The 27,188-nt window shown below is 36.0% G+C and overlaps 1 protein-coding gene and 1 long non-coding RNA gene across 5 annotated transcripts in view; one reads left to right on the top strand and one right to left on the bottom strand.

The window, feature by feature from the left end:
- LOC112533355 overlaps positions 1 to 27,188 on the bottom strand; it is a 39,716-nt gene that overhangs the window by 3,350 nt on the left and 9,178 nt on the right. The window contains exons 2-3 of one of the 2 annotated variants that reach the window (XR_003077436.3): positions 26,091 to 26,149; positions 25,761 to 25,854 (exon numbers count right to left, since the gene is read on the bottom strand). This is a non-coding gene — a long non-coding RNA (uncharacterized LOC112533355). The remainder of the gene's footprint in view (positions 1 to 25,760; positions 25,855 to 26,090; positions 26,150 to 27,188) is intronic. The other variant, XR_003077435.3, reaches the window with a different exon arrangement.
- KERA (keratocan) lies at positions 94 to 9,844 on the top strand. Of its 3 annotated transcripts, NM_204176.2 has the most exons (4): positions 94 to 163; positions 281 to 370; positions 1,659 to 2,551; positions 7,206 to 9,844. In NM_204176.2, the coding sequence occupies exons 3-4, from the start codon at positions 1,663 to 1,665 to the stop codon at positions 7,376 to 7,378; spliced, it is 1,062 nt and encodes a 353-aa protein (NP_989507.1). In that variant the 5' UTR covers positions 94 to 163; positions 281 to 370; positions 1,659 to 1,662; the 3' UTR covers positions 7,379 to 9,844. The 3 variants fall into 3 exon arrangements, with proteins under 3 accessions (NP_989507.1, XP_015139192.1, XP_040553901.1); XM_015283706.4 differs by lacking the exon at positions 281 to 370; XM_040697967.2 differs by lacking the exon at positions 281 to 370 and having other exon boundaries at positions 94 to 213.

Raw genomic sequence — 27,188 nt, 5'->3', positions numbered from 1 at the left:
TGCCTAGGTGCTGAGGTGCCTTAGCTATTTTAGGGGTTAAAAGCTGTAGTCACTGATGCGTATATATTAGGCTGTATTCATAGAACACGGCTTGTAGCCTGACTCAAGCTATTACAGTCTAACAGCAGTGACCAATAGAAAGGGGAGATCCAAGAAAGCTGAGGTAAGCCCAAATTCTGAAGCAACGTCAAATTAGGAACAATAGCTAATAAGGTGTGTATGGTAATACATCTGGGAATGTTAGCACATAATTCAGGTTTTATATGCTATTAATTCTTAGGACAGGAAGCAAACACAGTGGTTAGCAGCCAAAGGCTGTAACAGCGATTTCTAACTGGCTGCAGACAGCTCCAGGAACTTGACTAACAAGGTAAATTACTTTATATTTCTTTTAAAAATATTATTTTTACGATGATATCATATTATTATGAATATTTACAGAGTGAGAAGGCACCATTTCACTGTGTAAATTAAATACTTTGTTCTTTAGAAATATTTTATTTGCCCTGTTTTGGAATAATTCCAAATAGCAGATTCTGAGACTAGAAGATCAGTAGGATATTGCACTTGTTACTGGTAATAACAAAATGAGAACCATAAACTGGCTGCATATGATATGCTGCAATTAGCTGACCTGTTAATGTTAATGGTGTACTAGACGTATGAAATAATTCCCTCTTTATTTAAATGTTATTTTTTTTCCAGAACTAATCTCTGTATTTTGACTAGAAATCTCAGCCCCTTCTTGCTCCTGTATTTTGAAAAGCAAACAAGATCATAGAGTTTGTGAAGCACTGTTTTTGTGCTACATAAATATGTCCTGTTGGAGCAAATGATCATTGATGATCTTGTTCATTGTTTAATGGCAAAAAGGATTAGCAAATCAAGTAATTAGGTAGGTGAAAAAGTTACAGGATGCATGAGTGTCTACAAGATAATTCAGTTAGGACTTGCTTTTTATGTAATTTAGATCAAGCATTTGTTTTTCCTCTCTGCTTAAGAGAAGAAAATTCATAACTTTGAATTTGAAAGAGAAAGGGAGGAAGGGAAATGGATTACCCAAACATATTCCCTCCAAGCTTTTTAAGAACATGCCCAACAAACAGCTGTTAAAACATTCTTTGATCTTTCACTTTTATGTGATGAGAAAAGACCTGGAAAATCTGATCCAGATGCCATTATAATTTAGAAGAGAGGAAAACCAGAAAAGATCATATGATTAATTTTAAAGGGAGTAACACAGACTACAAAGGTATTAATATCATCACAGTATTGATAGCATTATTGAAGATGATAAGTTACATAAACTAGATTACACAGAAAGCGCTGTGCAGGAGATTTTAAAATAAATACTTTTATAAGGAGGACTGATTTAATGTCAGAGACATGCTCCATTCTTTCAGATTCTTTGAAATGATCCCTGCATGAATATCAGTTAATTTTGTAGCCATTGGGAAAACTAAGTCAAATCAGTAAAATATTCAACATATAATGCTGAACTGTTTATACCTCATATTACTATACAGGAAATGCCATAGGTGACAGAATTTGTCTGTTTATAAAGGAAATATTATTTGTAATGTAATAATGCTTTGTTAATTTGGTATGCTCTTAGAGAGTTCTCTTGAGACAACTAATTGTTTTTCTCCCCTTCTAAGGCAAATGATGACTCTAAAAGTCTGTCCAAGTCTTTTGCTATTATTCTTAGTCCATTCTGTGTGGACTCGAACTGTGAGACAAGTTTATAATGAGCTGGATCCTGAGCATTGGTCTCACTACACTTTTGAGTGTCCACAAGAGTGTTTTTGCCCTCCTAGTTTCCCCAATGCATTATACTGTGATAACAAAGGACTTAAAGAAATACCTGCAATCCCAGCAAGAATTTGGTACCTCTATCTTCAAAACAACCTGATTGAAACAATTTCAGAGAAGCCTTTTGTTAATGCCACTCATTTGAGATGGATAAATCTGAACAAGAATAAAATCACCAACAATGGAATTGAGAGTGGTGTGCTCAGCAAGCTGAAAAGGCTGTTGTACTTATTCCTTGAAGATAATGAGTTGGAAGAGGTGCCAGCTCCATTACCGGTGGGCTTGGAACAGCTAAGGCTGGCTAGAAACAAAATCTCCAGAATCCCAGAAGGAGTCTTCAGCAATTTGGAAAATCTCACTATGTTAGATCTGCACCAGAATAATTTGTTGGACAGCGCTCTTCAAAGTGACACCTTCCAAGGACTCAACAGTCTTATGCAACTCAACATAGCGAAAAATTCCCTCAAAAAGATGCCTTTAAGCATTCCAGCTAACACACTGCAGCTGTTTTTAGACAACAACTCCATTGAAGTCATACCAGAAAACTACTTCAGTGCAATACCCAAAGTGACTTTCCTTAGGCTGAACTACAATAAATTATCTGATGATGGCATTCCCCCAAATGGGTTTAATGTTTCATCTATTCTAGACCTACAGCTGTCTCATAACCAGCTCACTAAAATTCCACCGATCAATGCTCATCTCGAGCACCTTCACCTTGATCACAACAGAATCAAAAGTAAGTGTGTATCATCAGCTATTCACCAAGAAGTAATTTTTTTAAAATGGCTGCTTAACTTCAGAAAGTACTTGTTGAAAGAAGAGATTAAAAATGTGCCATGTGTTATAGGGAAATAAGCAGTAGGACCTCCCAGAGGCCAATGTTCAATTCTGTTCTAAAATATGACAAACACATATGTGCATTTGAGTAATACCAACTTTTGAAAATTGTTAATTGGGATACAGAAGAAAAATCTTGGTAAGCAGATCAGAAGTAGGAGGCTTAAGGAATTTTTTTTCCATTTGAATTTTGATATATACATATATATCAAAATGATCAACATGATATATACAGTGACCATTTTGTGAGAGAAAATTAAGTTTTCACACAAATATGATAGGAGTAAACAAGAAACAACAGTAAAAAAAATGAGGGTAATAGTTTGGTATGTTCAATGCACATCTATGTAACTGTCATATTTCCAAAGTTTCTGAGAACATTAAAGACTTTATTAAACTAACAGAATCATTAGATTATCAGCTAGTTTGAACATCTCTTTGTCTACCTAAATTATCTAGAGGGACTCTTAAAACAGAATAAAATGTAGGCTGTAGTCAACACAGTCTATTTTGAATACAACTGAAGTGTGGCTATTGAATGCTTCAATTCTGAATATCATTCCTATTTATTTATGTATTTATTTATTTATTTATTGTGAACAAAATGCTGACTTCTGGATTTAGTCTTTCTTGATGAAAAATCTTTCAATTGACTTTACAGAAGCTTTGTCCCACTAAGGTTTAACTCTTCAAACGTCATCATATAAATGAAACAAGGTTTTATTCCTAAGGCAGTAGAAACTTGTTATATCCTAACTCTGCTTCTAACAACGTTTCCAGCATCTAGGTACATCAGGAATGTTCTGGTAAGGTATACCAGGTAGAGTATCTGTATACAAGTCCTGAACATCTTAAATCTTTCTGATTACTGATCTGCAGCTTCCATTTGCTAGCCAGTACAGTAACCTGTTTCATGCCAAAGGACAAAATCAAAGTGGTGACTTTCTAATTATCACTGGATAGAAAGTAGCCAGGTCTCCACATTTGTCTTCTTGTCATGCTGATTTAATTGAACAAACTGTTTTCTATCTTGTGTTACTATTGATCACAAACATACTAAAGGTAACAATTTGTCTTCTGTATGAAAGAAAGACATATCAAAGGAGGATAGCTACTAATCATTTAATTAATTCTGAATTTAGGAAATCAAATGTATGAAAATTTATAAATACAGAAGAATTTTGTGCAACTGGAACCTTTTTAAATGGCTTGCAAGAAGCCTAGCAGTTAATTAGAGTTAAGGCTAATGACATATGCTGCTACCAAACATATTTCACTGCCCCCTGGTAACAAAGGGATTTATTTTAATTGCTTCACTTCAGGGCCTTAGGTGTAGACTTTATCTCCTGTCACCTTAAATGGACAATAAACTGAAATCATTGGAATGTAACTTGCCCAGTTAAGATATGTTTTGTGTTTAGGTAGCAAAGAGCATTTATGCAGCTGCCAGATTTTCTTCCTTTCTTAAATAAGTTTTGAAATAAGTTTTAACCGTGAACAATAACACATGAATATCCATGAGTCTAAGTCACAATAATTTTACACAAGACTTATATTTCTAAATGCCTTTACCACTTTTCAAATTGAACGTTCATTACTTAAGCTCTTTGAAAATTTTCTCTTAATTTTTTTCCAATGAATTTTTTATTCTTAGCAGCCATGTAAAAAGTGGTCAAATAAGTATATTAAAAAACTAATATCTTAAATTAAATACTGGTATTATCTAAGCTATACTACCACAGGAGTGTAATTGTTCAAGACATACAACAATGACACAGGCTCCATTGGACAATGCTTTGATGGATAGTTTATCAAAGAACTTTTAAGACTGCATGCAAGGAATTTAATTCTGTCAGGCAGAATAATTAAGTTGTGGCATTGGTCTGCAGATTTTTCTTAAGCACAGGAAGACAATGGTCAGTCATTATTTTAATGTAACAAATGTAAGGAGCTTGAAAGAAAAGTAATTGTAAAACTTGGATCTGGTTTCTCCATTAAAAAGTCCATCTGAAAATTTACTTATGCATGCTTAGTGTGACCTCTTCTAGAACATTAATTCTCAGATACTCCTGCACACTTGCTAGTAGCTATTTTCTTTCCTCTTGGTTGTTCATAGTTACACTGTTGGCACTGCAAGAGTTCAGACACAAAAATTTGTCTGTAAATGTTGTTTGTCCACTTTTATTGTACTGAAGTCCAGTGAAGTCAGTGGTAACCTGGTCTTGGTGGAACCAAGATTTTGTTGTGTCCCTTCACCAAGGATCCCACTGCACAACAGAATACAACAGTACACAACATTTGGAAGCAAAATCAACATAAAACAAAAAACAATCTTGGCTACAGCAGGTAAACATCACTCCTGTTTCATCATATTTTAAATTACAGCTCTTTGCATATTTATTTATGAGATACACATGCAAGGCTGTGAGATGTCAAATCATGGGATAGAGAGTGTTAGAGGAAGCAAAAAGAGGTGAAGGCATGAAATGACAATGTAGAGAATGAACAATGGTAAGCAGATGGCATTACAATGTTATCAAAGGAGTGATAAAAAGGAGCAAACATTAAGTTTCCCTAGGGGGAATGTCAGATGGCTGAGCTAGCTCCTTTGAGATAATATTGTTCCATGTAGAGAGAAAGGGAGGATACCTTGGGCAAAGTGGCAATACCAATCTCTCAAAATTCATTTTAGGATATTTGGAAGGAAATGGTCTATGTTCTAGATCCTGTCTAATTGTCAGACTCCTGAGCTATTACTGTTACTGACTTTCTTGCTGAAAGAGCCCAGAAAAGTACAGATTTCCATGCTACTGCTGTTAATTAATACATAAAAAGAGGAAAGGGAGTCCAATTATTTGAGCACAGTGGGTGCTGCTAGATGCTGTTAGTGTAGAGCAGACACACACTCCTGCTCCTATATGTCCTAATACACCCATCTTCTATATCAACTCACTTTCTAGATGTTGAGATGTTATGAATTATACTGGAAGAAGAAACAGAATTTTTTGTAGCTCTTCAGCAGATGTAGAGTATTACCCAGTAATGAGGATCTCTTCAGTTTTCTCCAATAGCAGCTCGAGTCTCAGTGTAAATATTATGCTACTTATCAATAACACTGACCACAGATGAATTTGTCTTAGTTAAAATAACCATCCAAGATTTTAGTATCTATTTTGAATTAGTCATTCAGTCCTTTACAATTCCAGAGGGAAATTCATCCTATCTTTAGGAGACTCTAGACAACTTTTCTATGTGTCCATTTCTCTCCGGAATTTGTAAATGGAGTCTAAATGGTTTGCTTAGATTGACACTATCCTCTGCATGAATCAATTCCTTTGAGGGAACTGTACTAATGTAACCAGATTGCCCTGTCCCTCCCTTTGCTGGCAAAATTCAGCAATATACCCACAAACCCAGGACTGAAAGAGAGAAAGGCTTTTACTCCTCTAATAATTTGGGTAGGATTTACTACTCATACAATAACCAACCTACTTTGTATCACACATCATCAGGAAATCACTTCATAGATGGCCTTTAGTGGTTTGAAAACTACTTTCTCATGTTAAGGCTGGAATAATTAAGCCTGTGAACACTATTCCACTGGGATATTTTCTAGACCAGAGAATGCAGAATTTTAGAATTAATTTGGAGCCATCTTGTATTCTAAGGACAGAAGTGCCCTTTGGCTCTTTGAAGTGCATTATGACCTGAAAAGACAAATATTGTCTGCTATACAGTATTGATTCATTTGCAAAACTTTTTGTAATTGCTTCCATAATGAAATTTTATTCTCAACCTTCCTGTTTCATGTCTTCGCACAAGAAAATAAGGTGTACTTTGTTTCTTCCAATCAAATATCAAGTATCTTACATGGGTATTAAATGCATTAATCAAATTTCACAACATAGGCAAAGAGTTTTCTTACAATATTTCTGATAAAATTTTCAGTCCTTGACTAGCTAGATGTATACATCCAGTCTCCATGACAAAGATGAAGCCTGTTTCAAAGACACTGCCAACATCTGGGCAGTGTTATTCTGAAATACTACTTTTCTTTTTGGGGAGGAAAGAAAAAAATCGTGTTTTTTCTTGTTCTTGTTGTGGCTGTTCTGTCATAACTTCAAAACAATTTGGAGGTTGTAATCAGAAGATATATGCATATTATTGCATATCACTGAAGTAAGATCTTCAAAATTCCTCAGCATTAGCCTTGTTCTGCCTCCTGTGAAGTCAGTTATGTCTCCAAATATACTTACTGATGTAATTGTCTAAGCTAGCTGGCTTTGTCTCTGTTCAAGATGAGATTATCTATCTAGCACACTTTATTCACAATTATAGCGTGTTAAATATGTGATTCACTGCTCTAAATTACATTATCTCAATGTACATTTTTACATTAACAAATGTAATATTGTTAATTTGGTATTATTCCACTTCTGACAAGAGAAAGTGACTCCCATACAAAGTGCAAGGACATTTTTTTCTAAGGACATTTTAGTTTTCAAGAACCTTCCCCATGGAAATTACCTAACATGTGTGATCTACATTTTCAGGTGTCAATGGTACTCAGATATGCCCAGTCTCAATTGCTGTAGCAGAAGACTATGGTCTTTATGGTAACATCCCTCGCCTTCGTTATCTTCGCTTGGATGGAAATGAAATTCAGCCTCCAATTCCTTTGGACATCATGATATGTTTCCAGCTACTTCAGGCTGTTGTCATATAAAAATAATGCAACATCATATAAACATAATGCATAAAACACTCTTGTGCTGTGAGAATGCTAAGATACAAGTTTTGCTGGAATGAAACTTGTTTTGACTAAGAAACCAAGAAGTAACAGTTTTATTTTGACTCTGTTCTTTGCTTGCATCTTTTCTACGGCTGAAAAGATTGTTCTTTTAGAAGAAATTTTGAATCTACATAAAACATACTTAATACTTGACCTAAGAATTCCTAATGCAAATATGTAGAAAATTGTCAGTTTTAATTTCCCAAATATTCCAAAGCAAATTCTTATCTACTCTATCTTGTCAAATTCTACAATATTTATCCTATTTATATCATTGCTTTAGACAAGTTTTATCTCCATGTATTTGTTAACTAGTAACTAGCATAAAGAATTTAGGTGCACTCAGCTAAATACTTGTTAGAGAAATCGTGTAACATGAATACTAGTTAATGAGAACTGACAGTCTTTTTTAACTGCCTAACACTTATCAGCCATTTCATATGCAAATAACTCATAAACTGTTGTCGCCCTGACTGATAACAATATTTTTAAAACATGAAGCGTGTGAGACTCAGGGTCCAAAGCAATATAATGAGTATATATTGTTTGACAGACTCATTCAGTGTATGATTTCAAAATTGAAACTGGAAAAGGGAATACAGGATGAAATCTTGCTCTATCAAAGGGCCAATTTTCTGCTGTTTCATTCTTCAGTATTACATTTCTAATTTTGACTCCATTTCTTCCTTCAGCTTTGGGATGGCCATTTAGTATTTGGTTCCTACTTTGTTTCTACAGAGACAAAACCAAGAAAAGTAATGATAAACTATTTCACAGAGTAGGTGTTTTACAGAAATTAGAAGGACAAGTTAATATATTAGTGATAAGCATAAATTTAAGAATTTAAGAATTTAAGAGAGAAAACCCTCCCTCCTCCAACTAACCATAACTTATTTACTGAACTAGACAAATATTTTCATAGGAAGTGTATCAGTTGAAGCATATACAACAAACTCAGGGCAGTATTTAGCTATCTGCTGACTCATACAGATACACATAACTCTGGACTCTAGAGATGTCCAGTTATTTAGATTTCAATAGCTAACAATCAATATATTAGCAGGCATCTTTATATGAAACCTGGTTGATTTTGATTTTTTTGTTGTTTGGTTGTTTGTTTCTTTTTGTTTTGTTTAGTAAAATAATACTGGGATTTCAATACAAAACTCAAATAATTTAGTCAATTATTCACTCTATTCACTGTTAATTTTTGTTATTTCTGATAGCCAGCAAAACGAACTATCCATCAGTCATATTATTTTATTTTTCTTGTATTTGTAGATAGAAGCAATTAGTTGAACCCATTTCTAACACTTTAAGACTGGCCTCAGTAACAATCAATTTAAACTATATATGTGGTCTTTTTTTCTTTGAAGATGAACCATTTTCTTAACAGCAGATCTTTAAAAGCATTGAGATTTTCATCTTCTAACCTTCAGTCTCGTATTGTTTGAAAATCAGGACTTATGCTCCCTTGCACTTATGGATATAACCTAGTATAGAAGCCCAGTATAGAATTAACTTATTCAGAAATCCTGTTGTGAAAACCTTTATTATCGCAGTTCATTTTATATGATTGCTGGAAAATTTTAGCAAAATGTTTTCTGTACCTCTACATTCATTCTATATGAAAAAAATACAGATCTAAAGTCTCTCCAGTATGTATGCATGTTTACCTATGTTCTTTAGTAATAACATAGTAATTTATTTTTTGAAAAAGAAACAATTTTGGGGACAGTACTACTAATTAAATTATAATGATCATCATCTGCTTGTACTTGGAAATGAGTTTCTACTTACAACAAAGAGAAAATAGTCTAGTGTAGATATTCATGGGTACGTATGTACATTGTCAACTCTTCTAATTTATGATATTGCAAAGTATCCTTAGGCTCAAGCCAGGGAATCTGACATTTTAGGCACTATGTATATACTAAAAAAAGAGTAACTGTTCCCAGTGAGATGTCAAGATTAACTGTTAGAAGTAAATAGATACAAGGACAGGAGAACATCAAGGTAGTCAGCTTTCTTGATAGGGATATAATGTGCTCTTTAATGAAATCACTGTTAATGGTTGCTTTCAATCAGCTGGGCTGATATCAGTAGGTTTTTTTCCAATCTGTGACATATGACTGTAGGGTGAATAGACTTATGAATTAGTTCTTCAAAGGTCAGTACTATTTTGGAACAATCATTTTACACATGGAGATTGATCCTAAGTGCCTGTCCTTCTCAAAACCCAGTTAATTTCAGTGAAGACAAAAGTTCATGATATCTCCTTGGAAGAACATTTACTGGGTTGAAGAGCTCCTGCTGCCAACTGCTGTGTCCTACACCTTTGATACATACAGCTGATTTTGCATCTGAGAACTGTTTAATGAAAAGAAAATCATAAATATCCTCATTTAGGCTAATCTGTTCTGTCTTGATTCCATCTCTCAGAAGCAGCAGAATGGTATGTAATTAAAAAGATCTTTGTAACTACACTGATCTTCACGAGAAAAATCAACTCTGATTGGGGATTGGGCAGATCTACTGCATGCATAAGATCTATTTACAATGGTCTTGGTGCTCTAAACACTCAGGGAATATAGGTAAAATTTCCTCTCATATTTAAATAGCAGGCCCAAATCACATTATTTTTTACTTACATCATTGTATTCAATCTCAAACTTTCTGCTGTCACAAATCAATTGCACAAGAAAAAGAAACAATGGGGAACTAAATGTAGGCTTTCAGCCACACCTCATCTAATTCGTTATGCCAGAAGACTATAAAAGAAACTGTAAAACACTGTCATTTTCCCTATGATGATGGTCTCTAAAACATTGTGAAATGCATCACCGTGCTTGAAAGTCTGATACTGATTATTCCTAATCCAATCCAATATTCATTTCTCACTGATACCTCCTGATTCAGAAATAACTCAGCCTCTTCCACTGTTAGGGGAGAGAAGCAGAGCTCTCATCTTTCCAGTCTCAACCCACAGCTGCCTTCATAAAGCTGACATTTGCTTCACTTAGTTTTCAATGTGCTCTGATAATTATTTTGAACAGGTTATCACTTAAAGAAACAAAGATATATACAAGAAGTATGTGAAGTTCAATACAAAGCAAGTCACCTTAGGAACAATGTGGTTGTGGCCAACAGCTAACCAAACCACAGATACCTAATGCTTTGCCAGAAATGCATATTAGATATGTTTTAATTCTGAAATTATGATAGTTAACACAGATGTGCTGTCACTTCAGCTCAGGGTACAGATGGTTGTGCTGTAAAGCAAAGTAGAGAACTGAGAAGTTCAAAAAGTGAGAAGAACCCAGACATTTCTCACACATCTGCCAGCCTGATGGAAGGCTGCATGCTAGATCTATCAAAAGCCTTCATGGTTTTATAATGCAGCTGGCTCTGTAGAAAGAAAAGTCCTTTATAGATTTTGCCAGCATAGTTAAAAATTCAGCCATATGCACAAGTTTTCCTTCTCTGTACTTCTCCTGGCATTTTCTATTTCTTTCTCACTATTTCAAACAGCTTGCTACTGCTTTCTTCTTCATCATTTTTAATGAAAAACACCACAATCATCAGCAGAGATGCTAGTGACCACAGCATCTTGTATGACGTCCAAAGAAAGAAGCACAAACAATCAGAGGTAAGAATTGTGAAGATGACTAGCAAGACCATGATGTCTGTGTTTACTAACTCCAAGATATATCTGGTGTTGCCTCTAACATTCAGCTTTGTTGCACCCAGATGGTTTCCAATGTTTGCCACAAATACTTGTCATTTTTTCAGACTGGAAAGAATATTTCCTGATACTATATCCTAACTAGTTGCATCATCCATCTGGAATTAGATTGACAACTACATTGCTGTACTGTTTGTTGAACCATTTATCTCACTTCTGCAACACATGTCACAGAATCTTTGGCATTGTTCAAGTCAGGTAGTAAGCCTCTTTCTCTTTGCTGAAAGTCTCCTCCATAACTGCTTTTATTATTTATCCAGAATTGCTTACTCTTTTTAACAGAAAGGGCAAGTCTGCAAGGCATCACACTGTATGGATAATGATATTCTGGAGTACTGCTGACCACTTCAGATCAGGCATCCAGAGCAATATAACCCCATGTGCATCATGCCCTGCCTTAGCTAATTTATCTTCTTCCCCATTAGTATCATATTTTTGCTCTGGCAGTGTTGGTTCAAACAAATCTCTGCTGCAATTATTTCCCAATGTAGTTGTTTCTCACATCCTTTCCACTGTTGCCAATAGTGTGGATATACTTTTTGCTGGTTTTGTCTTGCTTTCTGTAGCATATGCATTTGACCAACATATCTGCCTCTTGACCAGCTTGATTCAGACTCATTTCTTCAGTATTTTTAAGATTAAACATGATTATGTATGCTGCACCAATTTTGTCTGGTTCCTGGCAGCTCAGTCACACCTTTTTTTCTCTAGGGGAAGTGCTTTCCTGACTGCTGTTCATGTAGTACTGCTGAGCAGTATACCCTGCTGCGCACAGCATTCACACCTCCTCCTACACACGTGCATGGACCCAGACTGATGCTGTCATGTCAACAGGGTGTCTCTGGAAATCTCTTTTCCAAGGCTTTTGTTTCCCTTAGTTGTTCTTTTTTTTTTTTTTTTTTTTTTTTTTATATATACATATGAGAATCAGAGAAGAAACTGGAATCACATCTTCCATGAACAAAAGCTGTTCCTAATTAGGTGCTGGCACAATGAAATTTACATGGGGAATCAGCAGTGTTCAGTGAAACCATGCTTTTTCAACAAATCATTTATTCATGAAAATGCTCTATTACAGTCTTCCTGAATTGTTAGTGAATTTATAAAAATATGCAAATAGTTTCAACAACAGGGAAAAAAAAATACAACAGTGCTTATGTGTCTTAAATAATAATTCTCTGCTAAGACATTAATGTAGCACGGTATACCATTCCCCAGGTAATAAAACCCTGGAATTCGACTCCAATTGTACTCCTACTACTAGGAAGCCTGTTCTCAAGAAGGGTAATCTCCCTGTGATGCTCTGCTTTGTTTCAGGACTCTAAATAAGCCACTGAAACTCTGTACTGGCAGCGGGGAGGGCCTTCTGTGGTACTATGGGATCCAGGCTCAGATGCAACAGAGAGTGAATTGGAGTGTAGATTTCTTCCTCTGAGGAGGCTGTTTAAGTGAGAAGTTCATTTGGTTTTGTGAATCTTAACATTCTCCTTTTTTAATGGCTGACACTATTCCAACTACAAAAGACTGACAGGAACTTGTCCTGAGATTACTCAGTAGCACAGTGGGCAGTACTCTGCTCAAGTCCTAAAAGTCCTCTTTCATCTGAGAAAGCTGCCACGGACAGATCCAGTGCAGCCTCTGGTTTCTTGGCCAAAAGTAAAAGCTGTTGGAGAAGATTTTATCGGAGGGTGATAGTGTTTTGGATCCTTCAGTAATGTAGTCATTTGCCTATTTGATCTGGTTTGATGTAAGTTCCCAAACACTCAATTCAAAATACAACATAAAAGCACGGTGTGAGATTTATCTTCCAGTTCAAAGAGAGAGAGAAAAAAAAAAATTCTCAGTCAAATAAACATAAATATTTTAATATTGGTCTGCCTATCAAATGACCCAACTGAAAAGCCAGTTTTCTGTTCTCTAGCCAGGATTTCAGTGCTTTCTTTTTTTTCTCCATCGTTTCTTTCTGTTTGGGATAACAAAACAGACTTCTCAGGTATTGAAGGACATTGGCAATGATTTCCAGCAGCAGTATTGGCTTAGTGTGAGCACTGCTCTGCTCTGCTGTGCAACAACTGAAATATCAGCATATTTTCAACATTATTCTCATCCTAAATCCAAAATATGACACCATACCATCTACTGGAAAGAAAATTAACTGTATCCCAGCTGAAACTAGGAAAAATTATCTAAATGTATATGAACTATCTGGAGAAAAGATACCCCAGTTCTTGCAATTTCAAACCCTCAAGGGAGGCTGGAAGATGAACAAAGGGCAAGGGAAGAAAGAGTATTGATTTGACAAGGGACATTTCATGATAGTCCATAGTGACTTGAGGCAATACAGGACTCTTCGATCAGGATGCTTAATGTTTAAAAGGAGGAAAAAAAAATCAACATAAAACAGGAGATTCTTCCTGATAATATTTTTTGAATTTTAAGTACTCAAAGGGCTTATAAAACTGTACATTCTCCAAGTGCAGAAGGACTAACAATTCACTGCCATTGGTAGCTTGAAGAGTAGAATTATTAGCATGATCAGGACCTCAGATACTCCTGGTTCCTTGGCATTTTGTCACTCAGACCATGCAGTGATCTCCAGCAGCTGTCTCATGAGCCATGATAATTTGACTCATTGGTGCAGGTGGTAGGGAGAGCTTTGGGAACCTACGGAATGGTCTTGAGTGGTTAGCAACTACAGCACAAAACCAGAGGAACTTCAGAGAGGAGAAACAATGGAGAGCAGTTAATGCAAAAGCAAATCTTTTTTTTTTTGCAGGCCTTTTTGGTAATGTGTCATGCCTTGTCCTCTCTTGTTTACCTTGTCAAAGATAAATAGTAAAGAATTGACAGATGAGTCTGTAACTTTTTTTTTCTACACTGGCATTTGTGATCAGCTTTAAACGATAATCAGACAGCTCTTCCAAGTCTCCAGAAACTGTTTAAACAACAGTTCTGACATAGCCCAGCAGTTATAAGTCCTGCTGAAAGCTCATGTAAACATACCCTTTGTTTTTTTTAAAAAAAGTCTCTCCTCTGGAAGTTGTTACTGCTTTCAAGGAAAATATGTCAAATACTCTTACAGTTTTCATAATCTCTTCTGATCATTTCAGAAACCATTTCAGTAACAGTTCTGATGAATTTGTGTGCCTTATTTAAAAGAAAATAAACTTTGAGCAACTATATCTTATCATTAATAGATCATTTGAAATGTTTCAGATAAATCTTTTCACACTGATTTGCTAGAAGCCACATTTCACACTGAATATATGCATCCTATTACTATGAAAACACTTCTCATTTATAAATTCTACCTGTTCTTTCTGTGTGTAGACATATATACTTTAATTTTAAAACTGGTTTCACATTCAAAAAAATATCTGATGAACTGTGAGTCACCCAACCTAATGACCTCAGTCTATTTGTTTGCTGGGGATGCACATTCCTAGTCTTTCAAGAGTCCACTGTCCAAAATCTTTCATAAGAAAAGCTCTGTCTTTCCCCTCTCAGTGGGAATAAGGCAAATAGATGCAGAATTGTTTTGCAAGCAAAAACTGTTTTCAGAAATGAAAATAAGTAAAACAAACAAACAAACAAAAAAAAAACCCTATAAAGTAATGAATCACTTATATCAATAAATCAATAAATCCCCAAGTTCATAAATTGGCAGTATAAATTTATGTGATGCTGGATGATGACACTCATTCAAATTACTTTCAAATGCATATATTTGCTCTACAGTATTCCTATAGTGTTTTTGGGAAAGCTCCCCAAAAGAAAAGGAAGACAACTCAGAACTAAGGATATTACTAAAATATGTTAAGATACAAAAAGCCTTCCTCCTAAGTAAGAAATATAATTAAGCAATTTAGATGAGTTACTTTTTGAAGATGCGAAAAAGATCATCTTTTCATAGAAGAATTAAAACTGTAATGGTGGAACTTTCATCTTCTTCATGATAATTCTTAAAGATGCTGTAGTGGGTACGAAAAGGTGTTTGTGGCAGTCAACTCTGTTGCATATGTTTGTACATAAGCACAACTTTCAATGAAACAAAACAAAGGAGATCAAGTACTAGTTAAGAGAGAGAGAAATGAAAACGAAGACTGGGGAAGGAAAAGAAGAGAGGGTCTTTGGTAGATGGAGAGTATCAGAGTGAAAAGGAAAATAATTTTGATTTGGAACAGAAAGAATCTTGAGAGATGCTTTCTTGGGCATCTGCTTTGTGTAAAAGAAAGGGGAAAGAATCTTGAAGAGCACAGATGCATTTTGGGAGGACAACTGAGAGCCCAGAAGCTATTGCTTCATAATGTCTCTTGTAGTGGTGCTATGGCCTTTCCCAACACTTGAGATTCTCAATGTCTCAGTGTAGTCTATCTTTACCTCTTTTAGGAACTGGCAGGAAAGCAATAACATTTACTAACAGCGTCTCATGTTTGTAATAATGCCCAAAGTGCCGTGATTAGTAAGTAATCCAACATTTGAGCCCTGTCCAAGCACAAAGAAACTGTGCCGATGTGAAAATAGCACCCATGAGCTTTCTTCAGATCATGCATTACTATATTTTGTGCACTGCTTCATGATGATGTGGAATTGCCTTTTAGAAAGAATTCCAGAAGGAATATAGTAATATGCCACAACCTTGAATTTCATTAAAGATTTTTTGGAAACCATATGAGGAAGAAATGTCAGCTGGCAAATCAACTCTGCAGTGTTCTCAGGCTTAACCCTTATCCTGTAAACCATATGCTCTTCCATGTGCTTAGTTTTATCAGCTAATGCTTCAAAAACTGGCTGATATAAGATCCATGGTCTACTAATTTTCAGTGGCCCTCTAACTTGTTTTTTTTCAGGAGCCCTGTGGCCCCTTAAATGCTTTCAGGTGCTGAATCAAGGCTCAGATACATTACAAACTCAAAAGCTTTTGGCTGTTCTCTACTTAACAATATGCAGTAGAAAAGTCCATTTTTAATCTAGGAATGCCAGATAAAAGGAGATTTTATGCTGAAAGAGAAAAGTCAACATTGGATGGCTAAAGAAAAGATTTTTAAAAGAATTCTAAGTCGCAGCACTGGTTAATCTCTCATTTGGGGCATCTCTACTCTTGTAAATTGGATGGCCCTGTAGGTTCATCCTGCTCAGGAAAGGCAGATAATTGAATAATTAAGCTGGGTTAATATGGATCAAATTCACATTGAAATTCAGATTTCAGAATATCAGAAATCCCATTCATAGGTTTTTGTTTTTGTTTTCCATTGGAGGACTTCTTGTTATCTAAATATTTTTAAGGCCCCTATCTAAGTCTTGCATCAATACCCTATACCTGTAGTATTACTTTTTGGCTCTATCTTAACACAACAGGAATTTTATTTCAGTGCTTCATCTACTTAAGAGAAAAGAAAAAAAGTTGTTCTGGATCAGGCATTCTCTCTCCAAATCTCTGGATCTTCTTGCCAGAATCCAACAAAGGTACGGTTGTTCTCTGTGTCAATAATACATGATGGACTGACACATATGCTCTTTTCAATATGTTGTTACCCAAATGACTATATGTCTAGTAAACAAAAGAAGAATACTGCATAAGACAAAGGGTAGAAGAGGATAAACAGCAGTGAGTAAAAGATATTATGAAATGACGACTTTCACCAAAGTAGCTTTACTTAGAGAAAAATGAAGTTTTTAACCATAATCAGTGCCTCAGGCTATTTCGGAAATAATCCAAGAGAAATGAAATGAGAATGAGGTACATGAAATCTTCTGAATTTGCAATAGTAACAGCTGTGCCTAGAGAACCTGGGAAAGGAGACTGTTATTCAACTGCGTCTGTTTTAAATAGCATCTTCAATTCAAGCATACATCACTCTCCATTAAAACAAAGAAAAAATCCAAGGCTAAGTACACTGTATGAACACTCTATGATCTTCAATAGACAGTCTTATAATCAAACATCATGTAATTAGCGCAGGAACTGAATGCCAAAAATATGTTGTGATTCTATTAAATGTACCCTTAAGGATTTGTGAAAAAGAATAAATATTCTAGGACTGATGCCCATTTACCCTGTTCTGTTCCACATGAAAGAAATTATATTAAATCAACTGAATATCTGGAAATAATTAAATCATCATCTCTCATTGGCAAGCCTAAAGGAAAAATTCACAAGAAAGCACAGTTTTACATAATAAAAGTTCTCATGTTTCATGGAGTAAAAAGGAAAAAAAAATGACTGCTAAAGGGAAAGTTTTTTTGCTGTTGTTGCATTTGGTTATTCTTCTTTTCAGATAATATATTAAGGAGCTCTCCTCTGCTCCCTTGTATTATCTTTATTCAGTGGCCCAAAATTCTGCAGACATAGTACCCAAAATTATCTAAATAAAACCAGCTCAAATGCTGTCGTGGAAACTCCTGCAGGAAGAAACTCTTCTCTCTAGCAGCTGATACAGTGACAGCCATTGGCACTATACAATAGCGGTCCAAACAGACTGGCCCCCTCAGCAGGATTCTTTTTAATGACAGAAATGTCTGGATTTTTTACTACCCTTGAGGTCTGTTTAAAGCAGCATTTGGGCCAAAATCTGCCTTTGTTAGTAGTGTTTCAGAGGTGTAAATGAAAACAAGGACTTTCTCCAGCAGACCAAACTTACCACTGGCTCCACATGATTTACTTTAGGGATGGCTTTGGTTTAGTGCTGTAGTGTTACACGCCACACGGAACTGTGCTTAGTTTTGGTATACCGTGCTTGTGCATGAACTACGATCATTAAGATGCCATAAAACATTTAGGGCTTAACTCTCACTTAATCTGCTCTCTGAGGTGGAAATCTGGCTTTCACTAGCCGAGGCTGTGTTCTCCAGACTCTAATAAGGAGAAGCCACAAACCTTGAATGCTAAAGATTACAGATGAGATATACACCTAAATACCCACTTAAAGATAGAAACTGAGATTTCTCACTTCCTTGCAGAAGATGAACAACTGATTCAGCATCTCATTTCTGGCTTTAGCAATTCCATCCATTCCTGAGTTTCCTCTTACATCTCAGGTCCCTTTTCAGCAGGTCACAGTCCTTATTTCAACCTCTTCTATGCCCTGCTAATCACCCATTGCTCTTTTTCTTTAGATGAGTAAATTTATTTTCACTAATTAATCTTCAACCTCTGTGATAAGGATTCCTCAATCTTCTGCTGAAGGCTATATTAAAGAAACTTCAGTTTGAAGTGGGAAAATTTATTATTATTAGAATTATTCTATTAGAATTATTATTATTAGAATTTATTCTTTTCCTCTTTAATTCTCCTCAATACTACATTTCTTCACAAATCTACATTTACTCTTTCTTGCTGTTCACTTCTCCCATAGTTATTGTTTTGGATGCCTCCCTTCTCCAATTGTAATCTAAATTTTCTTACTACGTGCCAGACTGTTTCCTGTGTTTCTTGAACTATTATTCCCATCTATAGACCGTCAGTACTTTTATAGCACTCAGTTATTAGAATCTCTTCCTTCTGGTCTCCTTGACAGTAATTCTGATTTTTTCCCTTTCTCTGTTGTGACATACAGGGTCATTTGCATGCACATTTGTACACTAATAATTTAGAGCTTCAAATCATCTTCCTTGACTATCCCTTTGAATACACTGCACTGTATCTTGCAATTTTCACTATTTTCCTTCCCCCATAATGAATTCAAACTTCTGATCTTCAGGCAGGACTTGATCTGGACCAAAAAACTCAGCGACCTGTTATCACATACTCCAAATAATATATTGATGCAATTCTACACTAAAAACTTGCAGAACTTTTTGTCTTATTATTTCACTGAACAGTTACTTCAGAAGCTGTGGCAGTTACAGTCAGAAAACTGATATTTTCACCTGCTTTTAAACGTGGCTCATGTAGGTCCTTTTACTGTGGTTCTAGCATTATATATATTTTTTTCCAGTTCCTTACAGTAGATACTCTGACTACCAAAAGGAATCAGTAAAATAACTGTGGGCATCTGGGCAAACAACACTATAATCACCACATTGCTCCTCAAAAGACAGAAAGAGAGCACCATTTGTGCAATGAAATTTAACACTGCTTCCCTTGTGTTTGTATGGAGAATTTCCCTCTGCACCATAGCTGGAATAATTCCCACAGCCCAAAACTGGCTGAATCTGGTTTAATCTGGGTTTCCTGACTTTAGGGAACTTATACAAGCCAAAATTTCCCTATGAATGATTCCCTTACACATTCATCTCCCCAGCTTTGTGTGAAAACAAGACATTACCAATCTCAAAACTGCACTGAGACACACTACCACTGTGGTTACTTTGAACCCTAAAGTATGCCTCTCTCCTTCCATGCATAATGCAGTGCTTGTGCATTTTCCCAGTACCTGGCACACTTGTTTAGACTGGGTGCTTAAATTCATCTCTTTTGGAGAACAGATAGCAGTAGAAGTCCACCCAATGGAGAACTTTAGCTGCAATGGTTGTGCTCGATAAAAGGTCATTTTTCAGTTGATCCAGATCCTATTTCCAGTAGTGGTAACACTGAGATGGCAGAGCTCATGCAGCACAGACCACGTGGGAACTTGTTGCAGATGGTCCACTGAGCAAATGCTGATTGCAGCTTAATTTTGAGCTGTGAAAGTCAGTGACGGGTTGTTCAGGCAATTAAGCAAAGAAAAACAACAACAACAACAAAAACAACAACAAAAAAAAAGGCACCAAAAAGGCAATTTTGTAAATCAGACCGCTAAAAGCCATTTGATTCTAGAAACTTGAGGTTATATCAAGCTAACAGGACACCATATGTGTATGTGTCCATTTATTAAAGCCTTTGTCTGTGTGTAAAAATTAAAGAGTATTTTTGGTAAAGGCCAGATACATTTCAAATAGGAAGTGAAATGCAATGTCTTTGTACATCTGTTCAACCAAAAAAATAGCGAAAAATATTTTTGTAGGCATTTTTCTCAGGCATTTGTCTTTAAAAATATGACTAAATCTGACCTGTTTTAAATGGTGGAAAAAAACATATGTTGCTCTTCAATCAGTGTTAGTTTCCTTTATTGTCACGCTAACAGCAACCTGAACTTATGCTGAACTGCTGTCTGGGCCAATATTTTCTGCAAGGTAATTTGTTTCTGACTTGCTTTCCACACATTTAATTAATATAAATGGATTCTGAGTAACATTGTATTTCCTTCTTGTTTACAGCTACATTATTTTGCAGATACTTGATAAATCACCTCAATAATTCTAAGGGCTAAAGAAGATTCATATTTCCTTAAAGTCAATGAGAAAAATCTTGCATTATACACTAAATTCTCTCACTGTGTGTGCTAGTGTCTCATATGACATGTTCCCAAGTCTGCTCAGAAAAGAAACAGTTTAAAGCAGAGACTCAAAACAAATAAACAGAACTATTGGCTGAAGGGTGGTGTGCCTCTTGCTGACAGTGCCAGAGGTCCCAGAGTCAGGTCACAGCCCACAGGCCAGCTCTGTCTGTCTCACTTTGTACAGCTGCTCTGCAGCCCGTGAGTCATGCTGTGGAGCTGCATCCCTTTTCTGCAGACTGCCTAAAACTCTTGGTGCTATTTCTGCCACTGTGGAGTGAAGCTGGACCATGGCCTGTCTTAAAATCCAAGTTATTTCAAAGCTGGTATTAACAGGAAGAAAACTTCTCATAGGATGTAGTAACTTATGGGGGAAAAAAAAAAAAAAGGAAAAAAAAATCTTTTGCTTACAAAATCAATAATTTAATCTATGAAAACAAACATTATTTTAAAAAAGCAATTTCCATATTATCAGAGCAATGGGAAGAAAATAAATTGTACACAGTCAGCTGGTAATAATGAAACCTGCTGAAGCTCAGCTGTATATATGATCCCTTCCAGCTGTTACTTGCAGCTCTATTTTACAATGCAAATGTACTTAAATTAAACTATCAAATACATTAGAGAGAAAATCCATCTTTTTGACCTGTATAATTAAAACAAAAACAACAACAAAAAAAAAACCAACATATAGGGCTATAATTTTAATGTTCTATAAAACTTAGTAAAAAACACTAAAATATTAACCACATTTTATTTCTAGCTTTTTCAATGATAACATTAAAAAAAATAGCTTTTAAAATGAAGTTGTAATTCCTCATTTTTGTATAGATCTGATAGCTGGGGGAGAAGAAGGGAGTTTTGGGTATTTTGTGTATGTGTGTGTGTATCCTACCTTTCACTAAGTGAGTTCCCACCATTTTCTCCTTCTCAGTGAAGACAGTCTGACATTAAGCCCTTCATCATAGATTAAGTGAATCAATATATTTCCCAAATACCAGACCAGAGCAATGGGTAGTAATGACAGAAGAGCTTTCCCTGAGATTGATACCTGAGCCTGTAGGTAGGTGACTGCCAGAAGAAGCAGATAAAAGGAAATGTAATGCATAAATGCCATTGAAGTATGCAACTGATATAATGATAACATGAACACCACCTGCATGGCTGACACTGTTGCCTCATTAAAGTGTAGTCATGACTGTTTTAGAGATTGTGTTTCTAATCCCTAGACTGTGTTCTGCAGGTTGAGTAATTACATCCTCTTTAGAATCATAGAAACATTAAGGTTGGAAAAGACCTGCAAGATCATCCAGTCCAATCATTCACCTACTACCAATACTGCCCACTAAACTGTGTTCCTTAGTATCACAACTCCATGTTTCTTGAACACCTCCAGGGACAGTGACTCCACCACCTTCCTGGGCAGCCTGTGCCAGCACCTGATCACTCAGAGAAGGCATTTTTCCTAATATCCAACCAGAACTTCCCCTGATGCAACTTAGGGTCATTCCCTCTTGTCCTATCACTAACAGATCACTACAGATGGAATTACTTGCTAGTGCATTATTGTAAAGTTGTAAAGATTGAGATGCTACAAGTAATTAATATTCATGCATTTTCTAAAAAATTCAATGAAAGCAGAGATTGCTTTGACGTTAAAAGGATAGACTTACATAAAGGCATTCAAGTGCAAATAATTGTGCCACCATACTTACAAGTATTTTTTGATGTTTTAGAAGCATATTTACAATCACAGAAAAAGAATAAATTTTTTCTAATGAGGGGGAAAAAATTTTGTTCAGTGTTTTCAATTTCAGATTTGCTCAGGTAATTGAGGATGATATGACATCCATTCTGCCCCATACTATCTTTTACAGTCTTGACACATAAATTAAATATAATATGATAGTCTTCATCATTTATTTGAAAGATGGGTAAATCAAAATATAATATATTATACAAAGCCTGTGTTCTAGTGAAATCCAAATCCTTGTCTTTTTGAACTTTCTTAACTGGTTTAATTTTCCATCCCAGGCAAAGCATCATGCATCTTTCAGTGATAAATATGATAACCCAGCTCAGAACTGTACTTGTTTAGCCAAGCAAAAACTTAACAGTTTTCCATCTTTGCAGCCAGGAACTGCCTTTTCCTGAAAGGGTCTAACACCACAGTCTGGTCTGGAACAGCAGACAATAGCTCAGATGTTAATAAAAACCAGTCTGCCATACCACATGCTTGCATACTCAGCACTCCTATCTTATGTTCAACTATGATTAAGAAAGATTCTTTGCCCAACTCCTCAAAACTCATGCAAATTATACCTCTTAAAGAGCAAACTGTAAATTTGGTTTTAGAAGAATGGCAGCCTATCTAATATGAATGGAATATAACCCAAGTATGTGAGTCTGAAGCTCTGACTCCAGCCTTTGGGCTCGGTGAGAGTTCTTGAGACTGCCTTTGTTACAGCTTATACATAAGTGATAGAGAAATTAAGCACAAAATGTACATTTGTTTTCACCTAACTGATTTTAATAGCATAAAAGGATCAGTAACAGGTTGAAAAAAAATCTGAGCCATAATAATTTCTCCAACAAAATCTTCAGAAAATGCATCTCCATCTCCCCTCTCCAGCTTTCCATGGAGTACAAGCAAACATTGTCTCAAGCACTGATCTCAATTTAGGTTACATGTCAGTATCACCTGTGTCCAAACTGAAACTGCTAAATATCCTGAGGAAAAAATATATATATTTTTGAGACTTTGGATTCAAATAAAAGGAAGAAGTACAAGATGGATAATTTGTTGTAAAAGCTATTTCAGATTTAGTTTAGCTGAATTTGAATAATCAGAGTTCTCTGACTTTCTAAGTGCTTTTCTAAGCTAACCATATGGTTTATTCGTATAAAATATACAGTAATAATCTCACAATTTTTCATCTGCTTGAAAAGTTATAGCATACTGAAAGAGGGAATAGCACAGTATGATGGATTTAGCTTATGGGCTGTTTCTGTGAACAAATGTTAAGGATGTAAAACTGAAAATGGCAACAAGGAGAATCTTTGAATTTCACAGGATAGTCGTGCCTGCAAGTCTGGTTAAAGATGATTAAAACTAATAGCTCTTGGATCATGCTTACAGTTTGCAAGAACATTTAACGATTCCAGAAGCAGGTATTGCAGGTTCTAAATCACCTTTCCCAGAAGAAAAAAACTGTCATTGTAGCTATAGATTTGGTGTTTGATTTTACAGTAAATATGCAGAATCCTTTTTAATACTAATACTTTATTCTTAATAACAAGGAAATTCCAAGTCTAAATAGATGTGGTCTTTACATGGGTAAGAAACCAACATTCTGGATGCTCATTTAGAAAAGCATTACAGTTTAGCACACCAAAATGCATGAAAATGTTTGGAGATCAAATCAGTAATAATCAGTGCTAGATAGATCTGGTATACCTTTGATGGATTTTAAAGAGGCATGCTATTTTTAATTTATGCTTTTTAAATTATTTTTATGGAAGATATAAAAAATAAAAACGATCTGGGCAGGCGTTAAAAATTACCAAAAATTTGTGTTTCAACGATAGGAAAAAGGTCATATACTACACAATCCAACATTACAATCTGCCGACAAAAAATACAAAGGTGAAGGGTGACAGTAAGAGTAACTTTTAAGAGGGACAAATAACAACTTCAAAGGAGGATATGAATTGAAAATGAAATTTGTCATCAAGAACAAAGGATCAGGCATACTGAGGTGAGAAATAAGGCATTATACATGTAATGGGTTTTTGGTTATAACTATGACTCATTAAAAAGCTATTTGTTTTCCCGAATTCACTGTTTATACAGAAATAATTAAAGCTAAACAGGACTTTACTAATAAAAACAGTTGTAACTATCTTACATTTTCTGTTTAACTCTATTTTTCCTTCTGTTTATGCTGATTTGCACAAGGGATGGAACAGTTGGAGCTCTGTAAATCCTTCTTTTGTACTCTGTTTAACTTTGATGAGCAAAATGGAAATGCTAATCCCTTCTGCAGACACATGATTTCCTTCCTTTCCCCTCTCTCTGAGACATTTGTTTTTATGTGCTCCAGCCTTTGTTCCAAAGTCCCAAGGAGATTCATTTGATGGACTCCTTTTCCCAGGGTCCTGGACTGAGCAAGGACTGTACAATCCAGCAATTCATGAAGTTAAAGAGAGACAGGTCAGGGATGCATCAAAATAGCTTCCTACCTCTCCAATCTATGCCTTTAGAACAAACAAAAAGGAGAGTCGGGGGCATTCAGAATCTCAGAAGTGAATGTTCTGAGAAGCACTGAGAAGTGCTGGCCTGAAATTTAGCTCTCCCTTTGGTAGCAGCTAACTTCAATGATTACAGGATTTTGCATTCTGCTTTCTCTTTGTTCTACATAACAGTGAGCGTATATGTTAAATCTGGAAAACAAATAATAGAAAATCATTAAGTAATGATGTCATATACCAAGAGCAAGTTGAGACAAACATTTATTTGGATGAGAAGTGGATTGTTTAGGACAGTATGCACCTTAGTAAAGCTCTTCATGAACACTCAGTGGGAACAGTTTGGAGTGCCAAATACTACTTTCATTTCAAAAATTTAATGCTGTTCAATTGGATCAGGTTGAGGTATGTATAAGGGCTGCTCCAAAAGTAATGCATCTTACTTCATTACATTGGCCCAAGACATCAGAGGCAGATGTTGGTGGCATGGGAGCAGAGGTTAAATCTTCCCACCAATATTCCGTTACATTTTGTTGCTGTGTGACACATAGCAGCAAAGGGGCAGTGTGATAGAATGGCATCTGACATGGAAGTGAATTTGAAGCACAGGTGTGTCTTCCAATTGCAGAAAAAACTGGACTCACTGACATTCATTAATGCTTGTTGAACATTTATAGAGAGCAAGCAGTGGATTTGAGCAGGTTGAGGTGGTGGGTGGAGTGTTTCAGCAATGACACTGTCATAGCAGCTGTGGTTCATTTCTGTTGGTGCAGAGTTTTATGAGTGCTGCATGCAGGCCCTTGTTCATCACTGCAGAAAACGCATAGCTAATGGTGGTGACTCTTTTTGGCCCATTTCTTGTGATCAGTGTACCTGCAGAGTCCCTTGTTATTTTTCACATCCCTCACCAAGTGCACTTCCATCTGCACTCTGGCTTCCCTGATGCCATATTTGCATGCCCAGATAGCATCCCTGTATTTCTCCCACATGACACATACCTACTTACCCTGCCTGTACATGTTCTTCTTATCCCTCAGTTTGACCTGCAGGTCCTTGCCCGGCCATGCTGGTTTCCTGCCTCCCCCACTTGTTCTCCTGTACTGGAGGACAGAGAGCACTTGTACTCTCAGAAGGGCATTCTCTTCTCTGTAATGAAATTAATGTCCCTTCCCCATACTAATATTAATGCTAACCAGTTAATGCAAAAGTTAACATGCTAATGTTACTTCAGTTTTGGTTATGTGACACAGAATATCCTGTCAAATGAATACGTATGGATCTGTTAGGTATGAGCAAAATGAGAATGTCCCTCCTTCACATCACCGAGCGTACTTACCACATAATGCAAGTGACCTAAATTTCCTCGTGTGGCTGATGCACTTCTGATCATGGAATCTGGAAAAGAGTTGTCAGACATCTAGTATGTCTTTTTAAGGGTCTGTATGGCTTGAGCAGCTTAAGTTACTGTCACCAGTATTACAATACTCCTCTCCTTTATTTAGACTGGTCCCAGGCCCAAGAGAAGGTGACCTTTCATTTTATTACTGTTGTTTTTTATGAAAATAGATAAATATCTTCACTGACTGCTCTTACTCTATCATTTCAAACTGGGAGCATCTTTTAGCCACGTGCTAAGTAGAAACAGAACAAATGATTCATTTGGGGACTCTTGTGTCACTCCTTCCAAAGCTGGACATTATCCTCCTTGATTAAAAGTAGCAAGCAAACTTGACAGATGTGAAGTAGCAGAGTAAAAATCTGTACTTCTGGTCAGGTTGGCAGACTAGAAATGCGATGACAGGGAATCTTAATGATGTATACAAGCTCTCTTTCTGAGGGTCAGACAGGGTTTTTCATTTCATGGAGAAAATACTATTCTTCCTACACATTCTTTATTATCAGAAGTTTCTGAGGATGAATCTGTGAGGCCCAAAAGAAAAAAAAAAAGCAAAGAAAATAATTGTATTTATTAAGTGAATGCTGACAGTCTGAATCAAAGACTCTGCATTATAATCAAAGTTTTGGAAAAACAAGACTAGGACAACCCTGAGGCTTTGGCATTGAGTTCAAGAACACAGCTAGCAGTCATTGTACCTCCAGGAGCTGGGAGAACTGAAATGGAAACAAAGTCTTCTCAAGAATACAAGGGAATAAATTAATTCATTTTGCGATGCCAGCAATTATACAGTAGGAATGCATTTTTAGTTAAAAAGTGTTAGACAATGACCACAGTTGGATATGCTTCCAGCTCTAGTCCCGCTAGAAAAACCACTAGATGCAATGGAACTCTCCATTAACTTTAGCAAGCTTTTAATCAAGCCCAATTCACAAAGTCAGACAGCAAGTTTTAGAGATAACTAGGGATGTTTACAAGACAGTAACTTAAACTCCACAGTCCTCTCCAGAGGACCTGGAGAAAAAAAGAAGTCTCTGA

Source organism: Gallus gallus, chromosome 1, assembly GCF_016699485.2.
Source record: "Gallus gallus isolate bGalGal1 chromosome 1, bGalGal1.mat.broiler.GRCg7b, whole genome shotgun sequence".
NCBI classification, from domain to species: domain Eukaryota; kingdom Metazoa; phylum Chordata; class Aves; order Galliformes; family Phasianidae; genus Gallus; species Gallus gallus.
This window is presented reverse-complemented; position numbering and strand designations above follow the sequence as displayed.